At 43.0% G+C, this 22,075-nt stretch overlaps 1 protein-coding gene across 1 annotated transcript in view; it reads right to left on the bottom strand.

Moving 5' to 3' along the window:
- The window catches only part of LOC126187803 (dynein regulatory complex subunit 4), a 155,987-nt gene that overhangs the window by 2,996 nt on the left and 130,916 nt on the right, over window positions 1-22,075 (bottom strand). Inside the window, exon 10 of the mRNA XM_049929088.1 lies at window positions 3,724-3,933. Within this exon, the coding sequence (XP_049785045.1) occupies window positions 3,724-3,933 (210 nt within the window). The remainder of the gene's footprint in view (window positions 1-3,723; window positions 3,934-22,075) is intronic.

Below are 22,075 nucleotides of genomic sequence, written 5' to 3'. Positions count from 1 at the left end.
ACAGCACAACACAGCTGCACTGTCTTGTTAATCGGAGATAACAGCACTGCTAGACACACCCAGACTTCAGTGCGCTTGGCGCTTTTTGGCTGCCATTTTACGAAAGTAGCTCTCCACAACAGATCATTTCAGACCTACGTTGATCTGGTAAATTTTACTCGACTAGACGTCCTGCTCTGATTTTATTAACGGTTAGTTTTTCTCCATGCTGTACTGAGCCCTCCTCTCACGACTCCTTGAAATCCCAGTTACTTTTTCCTTTCTTGTCGATCACCTTCATGTCTTAGGTGACAAATGGTTCAAATGGCTCTGAGAACTATGGGACTTAACATCTGAGGCCATCAGATCCCTAGAACTTAGAACTTCTTAAACCTAACTAACCTAAGGCCATCGCACATATTCATGCCCGAGGCAGGATTCGAACCTATGACCGTAGCAGTCGCGCGGTTCCGGACTGAAGCGCCTAGTACCGCTCGGCCACCGCGGTCGGCTCTGAGGTGACAGGTGATTCCAAATGTCTCTTCCCATTCTAGCTCTCCCTCTTAGCCCATACGAAACTGCTTCTCCAGCTAAATTTATAGTGCGAAACGTCAAAAAAGGAATCCTGAACGAAGACGGAAAACCGTAAATATATCTTCCATGTTATTTCTTTCCTTTTTACTGTCAGACTAGACTGTATTCAAGATAATTTGACAGTTATACGCTGGTGTCGAATTAGCAGCCATACGCGAAACTTTTTGGTTCGTGAAGACAACACGAGGGGCACTTGTTGTAAATGCAGATATGCAGCTCGAAGAGGAACTGACAAAAAAAAATGAATATTGTTGTTCAATGTCATAAATAGCACGTGTTTGTGTAATCTTACGTAATAACAATTATAGGAAATTAAACTGTATCGTCAAGATGTGGTTCGTTCACTTCCTCACCACATTACTTGTTAGACACACAATACAACCAAAAATAACTGTCGTCTTGGACAACAGATAACAAGAATCAAAATTAAACTCATAAATGTATATCACCAAAACCATAGTCTTCTGACAAAGTAATCATAATGAAACAGTTCCCCTCCAGCCTGAAAACTGACTCCCATGAAGTGCACACGCATTGGAGAACCTATATACTTTTCTGAACTAATGCAAATTTACAGTACATCCTTTGGTGCATTTCAGTGGGCTCTGCTTTTTCTGTCTTGTACACAACATTTTTCAAATGGCCCAATCAAAGTTTAGGTTTGCATACTGTGGGAGCAATGCCATAGGCTCAACACCACGAATCCAGTTACTGGCAAAAGTAATCCTAGTTTGGTGTGTCACTTGTTTTGTGTCTGCACATATACTCACACACATTTATGTGAATTGTCGTCATCGGGAGATATCAAGGACAGTCCAAATCGACCACCACGACAGATACACAAATACATCATCAAAGACAATTCAGCATACATAAAACTCAACGAAACGGACAACTGCAGTAAATGTCTGGCCGTAGCCATCTCACACAACATGGCTTCGGCATACAGCGGTATCAGCGGTTGTGGGGCAAAACGCTGTCTACTCGAATCGACTCCGATATACCTGTAGTTACTCCGGCGGTTAGTGTGTTCATTTTCTCGTCGCTGGCCGCAGAAGATAGGAAACTTTTAACAGTCAACTGGACGTTTTCCAACTCTTCCGGTAATCTTAAATAGTCTGCGCCAGATAGCTGGGATCATAAAAATTAGGTCTAGTTCATTTGTTACCAATAATGTCGCGCCCGGTATTCACTGAAAATTCTACTTGATGGTTTCGTTCCGCTGTGAAATAGGAGTTTACAGTCAAGCAGATATGAGCATTATGTCTATTGAAAACGCAGTCGCGTTTGACAGTCGCTTCATTAGTGAATAACCAGGAATGAGTAATTATTAATGCATAACTATCGTATCCATCTGCCAGAGACAATGCACTTTTGACAGTCCAGAGATACAGATTTTTAAACAAGCTGAGTGTGATGCGGATGGTACCGAGTACTCTCAAGAGTATGCCGAACAAAAAACTTCGACTTCACTACAGTATTTTATATGTTTTCAGTACTCGTCTGTGGATCTTCATCTGCCAAACGTAGCAAATCCCTTCTTTCCTCACATTAAGTCTGTCAAGCATCCCTCCGTTATGTAGTATCACGGATCCCGTCTCTCTGAAGCATCTCTCGACAGGAAAAACGTGTATTTGCTTTCAGGAACCTCCTACTTAGGAACCTTTCTGTCGAGACGACGCGCTGCTTCGTCATTGCACTCTGCCAGATCGCCCATGAGGTCTATGTTTATGCACTCCTAGTTTCATAATTCTTGCATAATGAGCTTAATTGATGATCCTTAGCAAAGATTATTACGCTCGCCACACCATATTTCTACAGAATAGCACGGGCGAAGCTCATATACAGCGAAAAGTATGCGACGTTCTCTCGACGTTGTTGATCAAGCCCGGACCACGTACCCAGTTCCCTAAACAACAATCTTTGCTTGGTTAACGACGGCAACTTTTCGTGTTTTTTGCGACCAGTGAGATCTGTTTAGACAAAGTAGCACCATGAAATCTTTATCATGTGATCATTTTACGTATGCATAAGTTGCTTTCATACTCTTTCGATTTTACATTTCTGTGTTGTAGAAAAGGAGTTCGGCTTCAAGCTCCGTAAATATTGGTAGCATTAAAAAGGTACACAAGATACCTAGCTTTCAGACTCATTTCAGCATTATCTGTGAGTCCTTAGATGTTCTGTGAAAGTACAAAAGTCACGCTGTGTTAAGGAATAAAGTCACAAAAAAACGCATTTCGAGACGACTTGTAGTAGAGGATCTACCATGTAATGCATCAATACAAGAAACAGAGGTCATAAGAAGACTAAAGCGTATGTGTAGCGTTGAGAGAGGTAGAGCCCATGCAGGATACGATGGCCAACGCGCAGTGACCACTTTTCGTCCAAAGCAATGGGCAAATTCATTCATTTGTTCGGAAGAGGAGGCCGACAGTGTCAAACCTTTCGGCCAGTCGGCAATGACAGATTCGAGGAGCACGACCTGCAATCTTTCCCAAACGATTTTACAGAAAGTATTCGGTAAATAGCTTATACTTTACTTATAGCTTTATATGTCAGGTGATGTCATGCTCATCATTTCGTTAATGGTCATAGTTATTGTGATATTTAGGGGGAAGTAAGATACTGCGCGAAATTCGAAAAGAGATACTGAATCGAACTGGAGAGAAAACAAATTTATGGTACAACTTAACTAAAAGAAGGGATCGGTTGGCAGTGCACATCTTGTAGCATCAATGAATCGGCTCTTAGGTAATGAAGGGAAAAGTATATGGGTGAGAGGGAAGTGGTGGAGGTGGGAGTGGGGGGAACTCGTAGTGAGAGACAAAAGTTGTTTTTTTTTTTCTTTAACTACAGTAAACAGGTTCCAATGTATTTAGGTTGTAATAGGTAAGCAGAGATAAAGAGGCATGATCAAATCGATCTTCTGACTTGATAACAAACCACAATAATGAAAACCTCATTCTGTAGCAGATTGGGCGTTGGAACAGCTTGCTGGACTGCTTTCCGCGGAAATGTTTTACCCCTTTCAATACATTTTCAATCTGCTATTGCCTCTCTCCCATTTTTCGAAATATTGGTAGAGCACCCGTTCCGATATGCACCACCGTTCAAATGTTTGATGATGGATATGTAACGTCAGCTCACCTCGAATTTCTTGTTGATGGCACCGACAGTGGTAGGATCCAGATTTGCAGCTGACAGAATCTCGCCTAACTCAGCTTCCTTCTGCTCCAGCATGCCAGTAATCGCCGACAATTTCTTCTCTAGTAAAACATTCTTTAAGCCAGTTTTCTGTTGCAGTTCCATTATCGCAGTGACGAAGCGATGGTGTATTTCATCTCTTTCATGTTGCAGCTGTCGTAAAAACAATAAGCAAAAATGGTTAAATGTTGGGCAATATACTGAATATTTTATAACGTATTGCAATGAGATATAATGTTTGTTGGTTTGTTTACTGGTTCAAATGGCTCTGAGCACTATGGGACTTAACATCTCCGGTCATTAGTCCCCTAGAACTTAGAACTACTTAAACCTAACTAACCTAAGGACATCACACACATCCATGCCCGAGGCAGGATTCGAACCTGCGACCGTAGTGTTTACTGGTGTAACTGTCAAAAATGGAAGGTAAAGCAGTAAAAATCCAATACTAATCAGTTTTCGAGAAAACATTTAAATTTCGAGGTGCACAAAAATGAGGAAAACAATGTCAAGGAAATTATTGTTGCTACTTACTAGTATTTGAAAGGAATTCAACACAGTGCCTTCAGCTCACAGATGTATTCACAGCGTCCATTACAGTTACAGTCTACAGAGGGCAGCACAGTCTACAGTTTTGAATACAACACCAACAGATGGCATAAGTGTCTCTTATTCCCCAACATCCTCCCTACCTTGGTCTATCTCGAGAGGGATGAGCAGCTGCACTGGTCGACAGATCTTTCTGCCATCCAGCTGCCAGAGAAGGTGCATCTTATTTTGTCATATTTTTGTCATTTCAGCTGGGCCGCACCTCTTCCACCACTGCTTTCTTCCACAAGAACCATGGTTTCATGTCCTCCTCAAACTCTCATTGTTCTTCTTGAGGGATATTTTTCCACCTTATGGTAGCGTCCTAGCAGGAGGAGGTATTCATTTTGCCACTTGCACCAAATGTCCTCGTTGACCTTTGTCTTTGTCAGAACTGCATGACAAAATCCATTCTAGCTGCTGGTTCTGGTGCACATGGAATGGTTACTAGTTTTCCACCATTTAGGAAGTGGGTTGGTGCCAATGCTGTATCCTTGAGTGAAGGGTCTTGAGTTTATTTCCTTGAGTGAAGGGTCTTGTGTTTATTTCTGCTTCTAGTCCTATAAAAATGATGTTCTAGCTCTCTTCACCAACTTGAGAACGATCAAGCACCTCCCTCCAGCAACGTGTGATGGAGCTTATCATGCGTTCCCACCAACCTTCCCAACAAGCTGCCTGTGGTGATATGTACTTCCAGATGAGTCCATTGTGGGCACAGTAATACCATATGTCAGTAAGCTGGACATTTTTAAGAGCTCAGACAGTTCAGTGTTGGTTGCATGGAATATTGTAGCATTGTCTGAGTAAACAGTGCGTGACAGGCTTCTACGTCCTGCAAAGCATTGCAAGGCCATTATAAATGTATCGGTGAGCATATCGGTGACAATATCAATGTGAATTGCATACGTTGTGGCGTATATGAACAAGACCATGTACGACTTCTTGAGGTGATGACCAATTTTAACATATAATCATCCAGAAAAATTAATTCCAGTTACTTCAAATGGTCTTGCAGGTTGAACTCTGCTTAGTGGCTATGGAGCCTCCATTCCTTCCTATCGATGACTGTGGATTGTCTAGCACATGGCAGGCAAAAGTGGAGAACTCTCTGAACAGATTGTTGTCCTCAAAAAATCTAAAATGCTTTGCATAGTTCTTGTAGTATGATGCATACTCTGAGATGGTGCAGCCTTACATGCATATGTTCGATGAGAAGTTCTGTGAACTGATGACTTCCGTCCAGAATAATTGGGTGTTTCTCTGAATTGGACATTGCAGTGCATTGTAACGTGCCACTGAGCCAAATCGCATCATCCAACAGAAAAGGATTGTATCGAGCTATCCCTGATGCTCCGGGTTCTCCCTTACACAATGCTGAGAGTTTGGTAGTGAATAGCTCCTCTTGAACTCTGATCCAATATGTTCAGGCATTGTGTAATTCCAGAGCTCTCAAACTATCAGTGTTTCTAATCTTGTACTTTGTACTCTCAATACTCTCAATAAACTGAAATACAAGGGCAGTTATGTGAACTATTCGCCAGTAGGGACTATATTTTGAAATGTTGACAGGGGTTTGGTAATGGCAAACCCCTGGCTTCTGGCATTAATTTAGGTGGGGCCAGATGTTCAGTGACCATGACTGCCTGTCTTCTGAAAACCATGGTGGACCACATGTCAAGTGCTAGTAGCATGTCTGCCTCCAGCCCCCATGTGAGATGATCTGCAGGATTTTGACCTCCAGGACGATGCCTCCATTGGCTGGGTGCAGTGTAAGCCAGTGTTTCTCTTACCCAAACGCAAATGAAGGTTTTCCATTTGTTTTGATGATTTCATATCCACTCCAAGGTGACTTATTGCCATCAGATCCTGTTTCCTACCAAAAGTAGCAAAGGCATCATATGCCAACCAATGTGGCAAGCAATTCCAACCTAGATAAGATTACTTTCTTGATTGGTACCAAGATATTCTTGCTGCAAACAATATGTGCTGTGTAACCAACTTCAGTGGCTGTCCATACATACAGAACAGCAGCAGTGACTCTTTCTGATGCATCACAGAACACATGCACTTCTGCAGAATCACTTTTGTCTGTCACACCTGTCCATCTGGTAATGTGCTACAATGACAAGTGATGAAGCTTTGAGATCCAAGAGTACCAACTACATGCAATATCTGAGGGCAAAACTTCCTGCTCTGCAAGACATTTTAGCCACATGTCTTGGTAGATGAGTTTAGCAATGACCCCAAAGGGTGTTAACAGACCAAAAGGGTCACAGAATTCAGCAGCTGCTCGAAGAACATTTCTCTTGGTTGTTGGTTTGTCTTTCTTATCTCCTGCTATCCTCTAGTAGTCAGCGGAATGGAGTCATTTTCTGTATTTGAATTGATTTCCAAAATTTGTGTTGTGGGCTTGGTTCCAAGACTCTTGGCATGCCGTATTGCCTTCAGGTCCTTCAAATTAGTTGTCCATTTGGAAAGTGGATGACTTATTTACTGGAAGAGTATTATTAGTTCCTGGTAAATAGTTGCTGTGTCCTCACTATCGCACTAATTACAGAACTGTCCATGAAAATGTAATTGTCAATTAGTGCTGACACTCATGGATATTTGTCACTATTTAGTGGTGCTAGCTTCCTTACAGCAGCTGACAAAAGGCATGGCCTTGGTGCAAGTCCAAATGGTAAATATTTGAAATGATATGTTATCTCATTGTCTGTCATAGTGTAGACACCATTCTCAGTTTGTTCAACAAGATACCAAAAGCACCCAGTGAGATCTCTGTCTTGTTCATTCAAGACCTATTGTAAAACTGCTTGGTCCACATCACAGACTATCCCCATCGGAAATTTGCACAATTTTAACAAGGTGGCAAGTAAATATGGCAGTAAATTTGGTCCTGTTTTGAGATCGTCATTCAAAGATGGAGAGTCTGGTTCATGTGATAATACACGGAACACAATCCCGTATTTGATGCTTCCACTGCTGCATTTTCTTCACAATGTGGTGTGGCGGGTAAAAAAGGCATACAACTGTGTAGTCCTCAGGTGCAACTTCTGCCTGACACCTCCTACTGTAATTTGACATGGTCTCGTGATAAATGAGTTTCAGTTCTTCATTCCCTCGCAACTTATTTTGTAAGGAACACAGACATGCTTCAGCAGTAGTGTGGTTGCTAGAGAAAAATACATCCTCCTTTTGAGGCAGGCATACAATACTGCAGCCATCCTCCATGTGGTATGACTGTCAGAACTCTTGTCAGACAGGGTGGTGTATGGATGTCAGTGCTCACTCTTGATGCTCTGTTATGCCAATTATCTCCTGTCCCAAAAACAGTTTACTGTCTCATCAGATATCTCAAGCCATATTTACTTGCCCCCTTGTTAAAATTGTGCAAATTTCCGATGGGGATAGTCTGTGATGTGGACCAAGCAGTTCTGTTTCCACTAAGAACAGAACCGAAGGTTATGGGAAGGAGAACCAATGTCTGAGATACCTTATTTGGTTAACCCAGGGTCACAATTTTCCAGTAATAATCTGCCCCAGTGAGGACTTCAGTAGGTAGATATTCAGTGTTCCCTCTTGAATTGGCCAGTTGCGTACCCTCCATCAAGACCATGTCTACTGCATCTTCTGGAACTGTCGGCAGATGTGAGAACTGTTGCTGCTTTCAAAAGCTTCAACTGATACATGGGCGTTGACGGAATATCCCATCATATCGAAATTAACCTTCCTCCTTGACAGGGGTGATTTTCAGGATGGCTCAAATGTCATTATCTCCAGAGTTATGGTTGCAGTGACATTAAGTTGGGGAGATTCTATAAGTGAATGATGTATAAAACTCGACTGACCCCCTATGTCTAAGATGGCATGTGTCAATTTGTTCGTAGTGCCTGGTTCTTTGGTACTGACAAGAGCAGTTTGTAAGTATGAGATACTGGAGGTCATCGCTTCAATCTTGTTCTCGTCATGAGGTTGCTATTGCAGATGGAAATGTGGTGCTCACCCTTACATTTTGCACAGGATGCATTTATCTGTTTAAAGTACTGAGCTTAGTTGTGGCCACGTCTAAGGCAAAAGAAGCAATGGTTTTTTTCTTCAGAGTGATTATTCTAGTCTGTAAGTTTGCTCCCTTTCTTCGCAGTACACACAGAAAGGGTCTGCAGTTTGTTATTTCTTCTTCCTGTCAACTTTGTTTTAACTTCCACATGAAAGGCTGGTACTGCGTGAACATAATTCTCTTGTGTGACAGTATCTACACATATTCTGCCTGTGGTGATGGCTCTCTCGACCTCATCGTTGAGAAACTCCATGGGTTGTGAGAGATTATCTTCTTTGATGTTTTGCCTTCGTGGCTAAGCCCGTTTCTGCAAATTTCTTCCTAGAATGCATGTAGAAGTTTGGGGACAAGCACTCTCCCATAAAATTCACATCCTCTCTTAGTGCTCTTCGTGCTTGAATCCGCTTATGGCACTAAGTATAGGTGGTGTTGAGAGTCTCTGGACTGCTGGAAATAGAAGAATTAAGATTCTCCAAGAAATCATTGTGGCTCTGTATAATCCTGTTCTCATTTCAATACTTGGATTTCAATATTTGCTTCGTCTGCTCATATGTGTCAGTTGTAACAGCAATCCCATCGACCAAATCCTTAGGATCCCCATATGAATATCCATAGAGGACTATGTGCTTGTTCACAGGCGACAACATTGAATTTTCACCTATGGAAGCTGTGAAGTGCTCCCAGAATCGTGTTCACCTGAGAAGGGATTCAGTATGACAGGAGGCAACTTGAGGTCCACATAGGCATGCTGGCAAGCTGCTGAGGGTGGCAAACGCATATCAGTTGCATTTCTGTGCCCTGAATGTGCTCCTCCTAAAGCACCTTCCACCATTTAGATGGTGCATTGCATTTGTCAGTATAGTTTTCACAAGCTTCTTTGTTGACCTCACATTCTGTGTCATCCAGCATATCCTGCATGCAGTCACTGAGTGTGACCGGCTCTTCTAATGTTTTCCGCAAGCGCTCTTGACAGTGTCTGACATCCACTGGTGGTGTAGAAAGATCGAACGCGTTTATCTAGCTTACAAAATGCGTGATGTTCGAACGTCCACTTCCATCGCAGTTAGGGCAGAAGTGCGTCTGTGTAAGTCACCCCATAATGGGATGTCCACTATCGCTAAGGGATGACATTGCTGTGCAATATTCACCGTTTGCAACCCTTAGAACTGCTCGTTCTTGCTAACAGATGGCACTGCAGCCTACCAATACTTTAGCAGTCCTCTTTGTAATGTGTAAATATTACGCCAAACGCACAATATAGCCCTACCACCATCAAGCACGCACCAAGTAACATGATATACAAACGGAAACAGTCAGTAATGTCCTTGTGCTTGCAGCACAGCAATGGCGCGATTTATCTGTGTGTACTGAACGTGGTGGGAGTGATCGTATTTTGAGATTTAAGCCGCTCAAAATCATCTCTGTCGGCACTGAATCCTCTTGTACGTGTAGAAGCACTTAATCTCTTCATATATTCCCGGGTTTCGGCACCAAAGTATTGCGTCTTGCTTGTATTTAAAGGAATTCAGCACAGTAACTTCAGCTCACAGATTTATTCGCAGCGCCCATTACAGTTTCGGTCACAATTATATGAGCATGCACCAGAGAGCAGCACAGTCTACAGTTCTGTATACATCAGCAACGTGTGGCATAAGAGTCTCTTTATCACCCAACAAGTATTAAGCGGATTACTGCTAAATCATCATGGAATTTTGAAGGATATGTCTACATCAAAGAACATATCAATGACTTTAAAGTTATTATAGACGAAGTCACCTACATGCGTAAATAGACCAGAATTTAGGCCACCTGGGAGAGGAGCGGCGCAGGGGAATAGGCCCTGTCTTTCTCTCGCACATCTGGCTACCCATCTCTGCGTTCTTTGCTTCTGCCAAAGCAGAACTGACATATCGTCATAAAGGTCGTCAGTCCTTTCTGGTGTTGTAACAGCCATACTCAAACTCACTGATGAACCAGAATTAGTCTAAGCACTCATTTTCTTTAGTCCAAAGATTGGTTTGATGCAGCTCTCCATGCTATTCTATCCTGTGCAAGCCGCTTCATCTCTAAATAATTACTGCAACCTACGTCCTTCTGATTCTGCTTACTGCAGTCATTCTTAGTCTCCTTCTACGATTTTTACTGCAAATGCCTCCCTTGATGTCACAGAATTTGTCCTACCAACCAATCCCTTCTTCTAGTCAGGTTGTGCCACAAATTTCTTTTCTCCCCAATTCTGTTTGGACCTCCTCATTAGTTACGTGATCTACCCATATAATCTGCAGCATTTGTCTGTAGCACCACATTTCAAAAGCCACTGTTCTGTTCTTGTCTAAACTGTCCATCCTCCATGTTTCACTTCCATAGGTGGCTACACTCCAAATACCTTCAGAAAATATTTCCTAATGCTTAAGCCTATATTCGATATTAACAAATTTCTCTTCTTCAGAAACAATTTTCTTCCCATTGACAGTCTAAGTTTTAAACCCTCTCTGCTTCAGCCATCATCAGTTATTTTCCTGCCCAAATATCAAAACTCATAAAATACTTTTACTGTCTCGTTTCCTAATCTAATTTCTCCAGCATCACTTGATTTAATTCGACTACATTCCATTGTCCTTGTTTTGCTTTTGTTGATGTTCATCTTATATCCTCCTTTCAAGACACTGTCTATTCCATTCAACTGCTCTTCCAAGTCTTCACTGCTCTTACAAGTCTTTGCTGTCTCTGACAGAATTGCAATATGATCAGCAAACCTCAAAATTTTTATTTCTTCTCCACAAACCTATGCCAAATTTTTCTTTCGTTTCCTAAACTCAGTGTACAGATTGAATAACATCAGGGAGAGGCTACAGCCCTGTCTCACTCTGTTCTCAATCAGTACTTCCCACTGATGCTCCTCTACACTTATAACTTCTGTCTGGTCTTTGTACAGTTGTAAATAGCCTTCCATTTCCTGTCCACTTAGGTGACAAAAGTCATGGAATACCTCCTAATATCATATCTGATTTCCTCCTGCCTGGCGTAGTGCAGCAGTTAGACATGGCATGGACTCAACAGGTCGTTGCAGGTTCCCTACAGAAATACTGAGCCACGCTGTCTCTACAGTTATAATTACTGTGAAAATGTTGCTGATGCAGGATTTTGTGCACGAAGTGACCTCTTGGTTATGTCCCATAAATGTCTGACAGTGTTCCTATCAAGTGATTTGGGAAGTCAAATAATTCGCTTGAATTGTCCAGAACGTTCTTCAAACCAATCAGAAACAACTGTGGCCCATGACATCGATCACTGCCCTCCAATGATTCCATCACTGTTCAGAAACATGAAGTTCAAGAATGGCTGCTAATGTTCTCATTTGGCTGTTGGACCAGAGGACCCAGTCTTTTCCGCATAAACACAGCCCACGCCATTCTGGCGTCAACAACAGCTTGCATAGTGCCTTGTTGACTACTTGGGTCCTTGTCTTCATGCAGTGTGAACTACACTTGAACTCTAGCATCACTACTTACCAACTGAAATTGGAGCTCATCTGACCAGGCTACAGTTTTTCAGGCGTCTAGGGTCCAACCAATATAGTCATGACCCCAGGAGAGGCACTGCATGGGAGGTCGTGCTGTTAACAAAGGCACTCACGTTGGTCGACTGCTGCCATAGCCCATTAACGATAAATTTCGCCATGCTGTCCTAGTGGATATGTTCGTCATATGTCCCACATTGAATCTGTGGTTATTTCACGCAATGTTGCTTGTCTGTTAGCACTAACAGCTCTATGCAAACGCCACTGCTATCGCCTGTTAAGTGAAGCCCTACATTGTCCATGGTGAGAGGTTATGCCTGAAATTTGTTATTTCGGCACACTCTTGACACTGTATGGTAGATCTCAGAATATTGAATTTCCTAATGATTTGTGAAATACGATGTCATATGCGCCTACCTCCAACTACCATCCTACATTCAAAGTCTGTTAATTCCTACTCTGCGGTCACAATCACATCGGAAACCTTTCCACATGAATCATCGGAGTACAAATGACTGCTCTGCCAATGCACTGTCCTTTTATACCTCGTATATGTGATACTACTGTCACCTGTATACGTCCATATCGCTATCCCACGACTTTTGTCAACTCAGCATATTTTACCCCTGCTACCTTCAGAATTTCAAGGAGAGTACTCCAGTCCACATTGTCAAAAACTTTCTCTAAGCCTACAAACGCTGTACATGTAGGTATGTAGGTTTTCTTTTCCTTGCTCTATCTTCTAAGAGAAGTCGTTGGGTCAGTATTGCTTGTGTGTTCCTATGTTTATCCGGAATCCAAACTTGTCTTCCCTGAGGTCAGCTTCTACCAGTTTTTCCATTCATCTATAAGGAATTCGAGGTAATATTTTGCAACCATGACTTATTAAACTGATATTTTGATAATATCCACACCTGCCACCATCTGCTTTTTTCGAAACTGGAATTATTGCATTCTTCTCGATGTCTGAACGTATTTCGCCTGTTTCGTACATCCTGCAACCCATATGGAATAGTTTTGCTACAAACGGTTCTCTAAAGGCTATCAATAGTTCTGAAAGAATGTCGTCTGCCCCAGGGTCTTGTTTCAACTTGGTTTTTGAGTTCTCTGTCAAACTTTTCTCACAGCATCATATTCCCATCTCATCTACATCTACATCCTCTTCCCTTTCTATAACGTTGCCTTCAAATTTTGTCTCCCATGTATAGACTCTCTATTTATTCCATCTCTCTGTCAGCTTCCCCTTCTTTACTTAGCACTGGTTTTCCATCTGAGCTGTTGATACTCATACAGCTGCTTCTCTTTTCTCCAAAGGCTTCTTTAATTTTCCTGTAGGTGGTATCTATCCATCCCTTAGTGAAATATGATTCGAATTCTTATATTTGCCCTCTCGCCATTTCTGCCTAGCCATTTTGCACTTCCTGTCAATCTCATTTTAGACGTTTTTATTGCCTTTTGCCTGCTTCATTTGCTGCTTTTCTATATTTTCTCCTCTCGTCAGTTAAATTCAGCATCTCCCACAGTATCCAAGGATTTCTACTACGCCTTGTTTTCTTTTCCTGTCTGTTCCTCTGCCGCTCTCACTATCTCATTTCTCAAAGCTACCCATTCGTCTTCCATTATATGCCTTTCCCCTGGTTCAGCCAATTGTTGTCTAATGCCCCCTTCGAAACTCGCTCATTCTTTCAACTTATCTAGGTCCCACCCCTTCAGTTTTCTACCTTTTTTAAACTCTCTCGTTCTTTCAACTTATCCAGGTCCCACCTCCTTAATTTCCTATCTTTTTGTAATTTCTTCGTTTTTAATCTACAGTTCATAACCAACATTCTGTAGTAAGAGTCCATATTGGCCCCTGGAAATGTCTTACAATTTATCATCTTGTTCCAAAATCTCTGTCTTGCCATTATACACACAAAAAGTTTTGCATCACCTCGGTTCCGAAAGTTCTGGAGCCTGTAGAGAAAATTGGAATAGAGATCAACATAAATATCATTTCCGCCCTTTTTACTGCTTATGAAAACCACTCATTGCATGTTGTACCACCATACAGCGAGACCTTCAGAGATAGTGGTCCACATTGCTGTAACACACCAGTACCTCTAATACCTTATAGCACTTCCTCTTGCATTGATCCATGCCTATATTCGTCGTGGCATACTATCTACAAGTTCATCAAAGCACTGTTGGTCCAGATTGTCCCACTCCTCAACGGCGATTCGGCATAGATCCCTCAGAGTGGTTGGTGGGTCACATCGTCCATAAACATCCCTTTTCAATCTATCCCAGGCATTTTTCGATAGGGTTCATGTCTGGAGAACATGCTGGTGATTCTAGTCGGGTGATGTCGGTATCCTGAAGGAAGTCATTCACAAGATGTGCACGATGGGGGCACAAATTGTCGTCCATGAAGACGAATGCCTCGCCAATATGCTGCTGATATGGTTGCACTATCAGTCGAAGCATGGCATTCGTGTATCGTACAGTCCTTATGGCGCCTTGCATGACCACCAGCGGCGCACATCGACCCCACATAATGTCACCCAAAACCATCAGGGAACCTCCACTTTGCTGCACCCACTGGACAGTGTGTTTAAGGCGTTCAGCCTGACCAGGATGCTTCCAAACGCGTCTCCGATTGTCTGGTTCAAGGCATATGCGAAACTCATCAGCGAAGAGAATGTGACGCCAATACTGAGCATTCCATTCAGCATGTTGTTGGGCCCATCTGTACCGTGCTACATGGTGTCACGTCTGCAAAGATGGACCTCACCATGGACGTTGGGAGCGAAGATGCGCATCATGCAGCCTATTGCACACAGTTTGAATCGATGTCCTGTGGCTGCACGAAAAGCATTATTCTACAAGGTGGCGTTGCTGTTAGGGTTCCTCTGAGCCATAATCTTTAGGTAGCGGTCATCCACTGCATTAGTAGCCCTTGGGTGGCCTGAGCGAAGCATGTCATTGACAGTTTCTGTCTCTGTGTATGTCCTCCATGTCGGAACAACATCGCTTTGGACCACTCTGAGACACCTGGACACTTACCTTATTGAGAGCCCCTCCTGATACAAGTAACAATGTGGATGTGATCAAACTGCGGTATTGACCATCTAGGCATGGTTGAACTACAGACAACATGGGCCGTGTACCTCCTTCCCGGTGGAGTGACTGGAACTGATTGGCTGTTGGACCCCCTGTGTCTAATAGGCACTGCTCGTGCATGGTTGTTTACATCTTTGGGTGGGTTTAGTGACATCCATGAACAGTCAAAGGGACTGTGTCTGTGATACAATATCCACAGTCAACGTCTATATTCAGAAGTTCTGGGAACCAAAGTGATGCAAAACGTTTTTTGAAACATTCTGGTGTCTACAGGTCTCTTCCATGTATGCAGCTTTGTTTCATGACTCTTAAGACAAGTGTTGGCGATGATTAGGTTGTGTCCTATGCAGAATTCTACCAGTCAGCTTCCTGTTTCTTTCCTTTCCTCCAGTCCATATTTGCCTACAGTTTTTCTTCTCTTCTTTTCCTACTATCCCTCATCATAAGTACATTTTCGTCTCCCTTAGCAATCTGAACAATTTCTTGTATCCCAGCAAACATTTCATCAATCTTTTTATCATCTGCAGAGCTAGCTGGCATATAAACTTGCATTACTGTTGCAGTTGTGGCCTTAGAGTCTATCTTGGCTATGATAGTGCATTCACTATGCTGTTCATAGTAGATTACCCACATTCCTATTTTCTTACTCATACTCCTGCATTACACATCCGGACGAGAAGTTCTGTTCCTCCTGCCACTCAACACTAATTCCTACTACATCCAACTTCAACCTATACAATTCGATTTTTTAAATTTTATAATCCACATGTCTGATCAAGGGAGCTGACATTCCACACTCTGGCCCATATAACACCAGTTTTGTTTCTCCTGATGATGACACCCTCCTAATTAGTCTGTGCTTGCTGATGCAAATGGAAGACTATTGTACCTCTGGAATATTTTACTCATGAGGATGGTATTATCAATTATCCATACACTACAGCTGCATGCATTTGGGAAAAATTAGTACAGTAGCTCCCTGGCTTCCAACCACTTGCAGAACCAGTGCAACAAGCAAGGTAATTTTGGTTGATGTTACAAGGCCAAATCAGTGAATCATTCAGACCTTTGCCCCTGCAACTATTGGAAAGATTGTTGCCCCCCTTCAGGAATGACACATTTTCTGGCCTGTATTAAAGAGGCACACAAATCAACCCACTAATGGCAAGCTCCATGGTCCAGGATGGTTCAACATAAAAGCAATATGATGGGCAACACACATCACGAAACAAACATAGTACACAAAACAGTCAGTAATGGCTACAAAGCATTTGTCAGCTGAGGTTGACAGTGTCATAAATGTGGTAGGTTATGCCTGAACTCGTATCGGTATCTTATGTAACCATAGATCAAAATACTCCCCACCTAAAACTTCCAAACAAAGCATCTGCATAACACTCAACAAAGCAAACTGTTTACCTGGCCAGTGTAGCAGCACCATTGTCTTTTCATCCGAGAAGCTGGGAGGATGGCAGTAATAGCAGAAACTCCAGTACACCTACTAGTTGAGTGCTTGCCACGTGCCTCATGACACACATGGTTATGCCACTAAATGAAAAGTCAATTTCGAACAAGAACAGAAACAGGCATGGATAAGACTAACAGTGAAACTTCCTGGCACATTAAAGCTGTGTGCCAGAATGGGGCTCAAAGCCAGGACCTTTGCCTTTTGCAGGCAAATGATTTCCCAACTGAGCTACCCAAACACAGTTCATGACCCATCCTCACAGCATTACTTCTGCCAGTACCTAATCTCCAAGTTTCACAGAAGTTCTTCTGCAAAATTTGCAGAACTAGTACTCCTTCCTTCCAGAAGTAGCCCAGGTAGCTCACCTGGGAGAGCACTTGCCCATGAAAGGGAAAGATCATGGGTTTGAGTGCCAGTATGGCAAACAGTTTTACTCTTCCGGGAAGTTTCATATCAGTGTGCACGCCCATGCAGAGCGAAAATTAATTCTTGAACAGATGTATAGTATTCTTTTCTTTGGCAATTCACTATGCTGCACTGGCAGCAATCATAAATCTACCTACTGCAACATCGCTTTTTTCCATAGCTGTAACTGTTGGTTTGTCATCTGCTGCCTTAGTCACAGATGATAATGTCAACTTTTTGTTCTAATTTATGCTGACTGATTTTATTATGCACAATCTGAGAAAAAAAAGTGAATCAGCCAGAAGACTTGGTCGGAGATCAATATCACTCTGTACATGTACACACCACTGGCAGGTATCAGAATGACTAGATTTGCAAATCTCTATGACAGGTACAACAACTGTCAGAGTGAATTAATGTTATACATATGTGGTGTCTGTTCTTTCAGAGATGTCGAAAAGAATAGACACCTTTTCGATCCTGCAAAAACTATGAATCAAAACACAAAGGAATTAAAGACATCAGCTGCCAGTGGGAACTGATTTATATCGATGGTGCAAGCTGAAAATTTGTGCTGGGCCAGAATTCAAACTCAGGTCTCCTGTTCACTGGGCACATACGCTGACCACTACGCCATCCAGACACAGTGGTCATTGCAAACGCACAGACTACCCTAGAAGGGGCACAACAACAGTTGTGTGGTATAATTTGAGAATTTGGATCTGACAGGAGGTGTGCTAGCATAGTTCATGCAGTTGGAGTGACCATTGTGTCCAGATGGCACAGTGGTCAGTGCATTTACCTAGTAAGCAGGAGACCCAGCTTCTCACCCTGATCTGGTACAAATTTTCAACTTGCCCCATTGATACAAATCAATGACTACAAGCAGCCAAAAATCTTTAATTGCTTTGGGTCTTGCATAATTGTTCATCATATTTTAGAGTTGTTACACAGCCTGGTAAGGTTCAAAAGGTGAACAGTATCAGCTGTTGAGTAATGACTGTGGAGGATACGGGGAGATGTTGCATACTCCTGTGAGACAGGGTTATCAGCATCTGACAGAGTTTGAAGGAGGCCTCATTGTGGACTGCTTGTGGATGTGAGGGCAGGAATTCTCATTGTCAAGGTTCCAATTGATCACATCTGACCACCACAAGGACAGATCTCCATATCATGCACCAAGCACATCTGTTCCTTCCATCTGAGTGAAAGTAAAGGACTCCATGCAACATTTGGTGTCATTCTGCATCACTGGTCAGAGACTAGCAGCAGGCAGACTAGGGAATTATCATCCAATGCATAGGGAGCTGTTAACACACCGACATGAATATTTGTGTCTGGAGTGGTGTCTTGACTGGTAAGCATGGACTGCTGGTAAATGACATCACATTATGCTCAGCTAGGTATCATTGTTCTGCACTTCAGTGGATCACCGCCATTGGCAAATATGTCAGCAATATGGGGAGGGTCCCATCTCTCCCATTTTTGGCCCTGACAAAATTTGATTTTGGGTATGTACTTCCCAAGTAAAATGCTACTGTCAGATGTATTTAACAGTAACATTCCACTGAATTTTAACTTTGAGACATTAATGCTAAATTTTAATATATTTTTAGCACTTCTACCCTTATGTCAGCTTGGTTCAATCAATATACACTCCTGGAAATGGAAAAAAGAACACATTGACACCGGTGTGTCAGACCCACCATACTTGCTCCGGACACTGCGAGAGGGCTGTACAAGCAATGATCACACGCACGGTACAGCGGACACACCAGGAACCGCGGTGTTGGCCGTCGAATGGCGCTAGCTGCGCAGCATTTGTGCACCGCCGCCGTCAGTGTCAGCCAGTTTGCCGTGGCATACGGAGCTCCATCGCAGTCTTTAACACTGGTAGCATGCCGCGACAGTGTGGACGTGAACTGTATGTGCAGTTGACGGACTTTGAGCGAGGGCGTATAGTGGGCATGCGGGAGGCTGGGTGGACGTACCGACGAATTGCTCAACACGTGGGGCGTGAGGTCTCCACAGTACATCGATGTTGTCACCAGTGGTCGGCGGAAGGTGCACGTGCCCGTCGACCTGGGACCGGACCGCAGCGACGCACGGATGCACGCCAAGACCGTAGGATCCTACGCAGTGCCGTAGGGGACCGCACCGCCACTTCCCAGCAAATTAGGGACACTGTTGCTCCTGGGGTATCAGCGAGGACCATTCGCAACCGTCTCCATGAAGCTGGGCTACGGTCCCGCACACTGTTAGGCCATCTTCCGCTCACGCCCCAACATCGTGCAGCCCGCCTCCAGTGGTGTCGCGACAGGCGTGAATGGAGGGACGAATGGAGACATGTCGTCTTCAGCGATGAGAGTCGCTTCTGCCTTGGTGCCAATGATGGTCGTATGCGTGTTTGGCGCCGTGCAGGTGAGCGCCACAATCAGGATTGCATACGACCGAGGAACACAGGGCCAACACCCGGCATCATGGTGTGGGGAGCGATCTCCTACACTGGCCGTACACCACTGGTGATCGTCGAGGGGACACTGAATAGTGCACGGTACATCCAAACCGTCATCGAACCCATCGTTCTACCATTCCTAGACCGGCAAGGGAACTTGCTGTTCCAACAGGACAATGCACGTCCGCATGTATCCCGTGCCACCCAACGTGCTCTAGAAGGTGTAAGTCAACTACCCTGGCCAGCAAGATCTCTGGATCTGTCCCCCATTGAGCATGTTTGGGACTGGATGAAGCGTCGTCTCACGCGGTCTGCACGTCCAGCACGAATGCTGGTCCAACTGAGGCGCCAGGTGGAAATGGCATGGCAAGCCATTCCACAAGACTACATCCAGCATCTCTACGATCGTCTCCATGGGAGAATAGCAGCCTGCATTGCTGCGAAAGGTGGATATACACTGTACTAGTGCCGACATTGTGCATGCTCTGTTGCCTGTGTCTATGTGCCTGTGGTTCTGTCAGTGTGATCATGTGATGTATCCGACCCCAGGAATGTGTCAATAAAGTTTCCCCTTCCTGGGACAATGACTTAACGGTGTTCTTATTTCAATTTCCAGTAGTGTATTACAAATGTGATTTGCATTCATTAAAAACCAGCATTCTACAGTGCATTTCCATTTTTACTACCGTGCACAGACCCATGCAGAAAACTGGCCTTCAGCTTCAATTAACAAAATGTAAAATATGAACTGGAGTTAAGAGACATGTCATCATATCATGTGTGGTTCAGTTGATACTTACAATTATGTCTTTAACCTCTGTGTTATAAGAAAACTGCCTCAACTGAAGAGGGAAATGTAAGGTTGTAATTTCTGAAGGGGAGATAGGGGAAGGAGAAGGGGAGAACCTTAATGCGCAATAAGTGGTGAACTTCTTGCATCAGTGTATTCATCTGAAATAATTTTATGGTGGCAACACTAGCATCACCAGTCTGACATTTTTAACCAATCTCTGAGTCAACATGTCTTTTTTTTTCATTCTTTCAGCTGCAGTGATATGTTAAATAATAATTACTCATTGTCTGATTTTCAGTTTATTGATGACATAACATCATAAAATCCTCAAAATATTAAGAGCCACCTTAGCTGATTCAGTAAAACACACAATTCTACTATGGAAACAAGTGGTATGGTGTTAAAGACTTTCCCATCATGTGGATGGAATTTTAGCTTAACAACAGAAAACAAAGGGTCAGATTAACAAATGATACAAGAAGCATAAGACTAAATTTTGAGTAAGGTAACATTACATATAGTGCCCTGTAAGGTTTGTTGGTTGGCCCTCACTTAATTTTACTAGCTCACTGGAGGTCTCTTCAAAAATGTGGTACTTGCCAGTCACAGCAGTATACTAATAAAAAGTCCAGTTACAGCCAGAAGACTGATGGAAGAAGCTTACAGCTGGTACACAGCATATAGTTTAACACTTAAACTTACAAAGACTCTATTATGCAGCTTAACACAAATCAAAAAGTAGAGCTCAATGGGCAGGCACTGGATGAGGATCCATGTGTGAAGTCCCTAAGCATCAAGATTAATGAAACACTGAGCTGACACCAGCACATGAACAAGTTAACCAAAAAACTCAGTTTTGCCTGCTTTGCGTAAAAATGTCCCACCGTGTATTGGCATGCAGGTGGGATTGTTTACGCCCTTTCACTCGGTATAATCTCTTAGATGCTGCACCTGTTGTTGTCTTCAGTCTGAAGACTGGTTTGATGCAGCTCTCAGTGCTACTCTATCCTGTGCAAGCCTCTCCAAGTAACTTCTGCAACCTACATCCTTCTGAATCTGCTTACTGTATTCATCTCTTGGTCTCCCTTTACAATTTTTACCCTCCCTCCCCCACACTTCCCTCCAGTACTAAATTGGTCATCCCTTGATATCACAGAATGTGTTCTACCAATCAATCCCTTGTTCTAGTCAGGTTGTGCCACAAATTTCTTTCTCCCCAATTTTCTTTAGACCTCCTCATTAGTTCATCTACCCATCTCATCTTCAGCATTCTTCTGCAGCACCACATTTCAAAAGCTTCTACTCTCTTCTTATCTAAACTGTGTATCATCAATGTATCACTTCCATATGTGGCTACAGTCCATACGAATCTGAGATCTGTTCAAAAAATTCTGGAATTCTGTCCACAAAATTTTTTTAACACTACCATTTATTTACTGAGCATGGTCTCCTTCAAAATACTCTCCTCCACAATAGATACACGGATCCCAATGCCGTTTCCACTTCCGGAAGTAGTCTTAGTACACCTCTTGCTGGATTGCATGAACCGCCATCTGTGAATTTTCTTTTATCTTGTATATTGTTGCAAATCTTCACCCTTTCAATGTAGTTTTCAACTCTGGAAATAAAAACAAATAATAAAAAAATCCACAGTGGCCAGATCCGGTGTGTACAGAGGGTGAGACAGCACAGTGATTTCGTTTTTTGTGTAATAGTCATGCACCAACAGGAAGAATGTGTGAGTGCACTATCATGATGCAAGAGACATGAATTGTCTCACAACTTTCAGGCCAGTTCTTTCTCACATTTTCCCGTAGGCATTGCAACACATTCATATAGAACCATCGATTAACAGTTTGTCCCTAAGGCAGGAATTCATAATGAACTCATCCTTCAAAGTCAAAGAAAAC

Source organism: Schistocerca cancellata, chromosome 5 (genome assembly GCF_023864275.1).
Source record: "Schistocerca cancellata isolate TAMUIC-IGC-003103 chromosome 5, iqSchCanc2.1, whole genome shotgun sequence".
Classification (NCBI taxonomy): Eukaryota; Metazoa; Arthropoda; class Insecta; order Orthoptera; family Acrididae; genus Schistocerca; species Schistocerca cancellata.
Note: the sequence above shows the minus strand (reverse complement) of the source record. Positions and strands in the feature narration are given on the sequence as shown.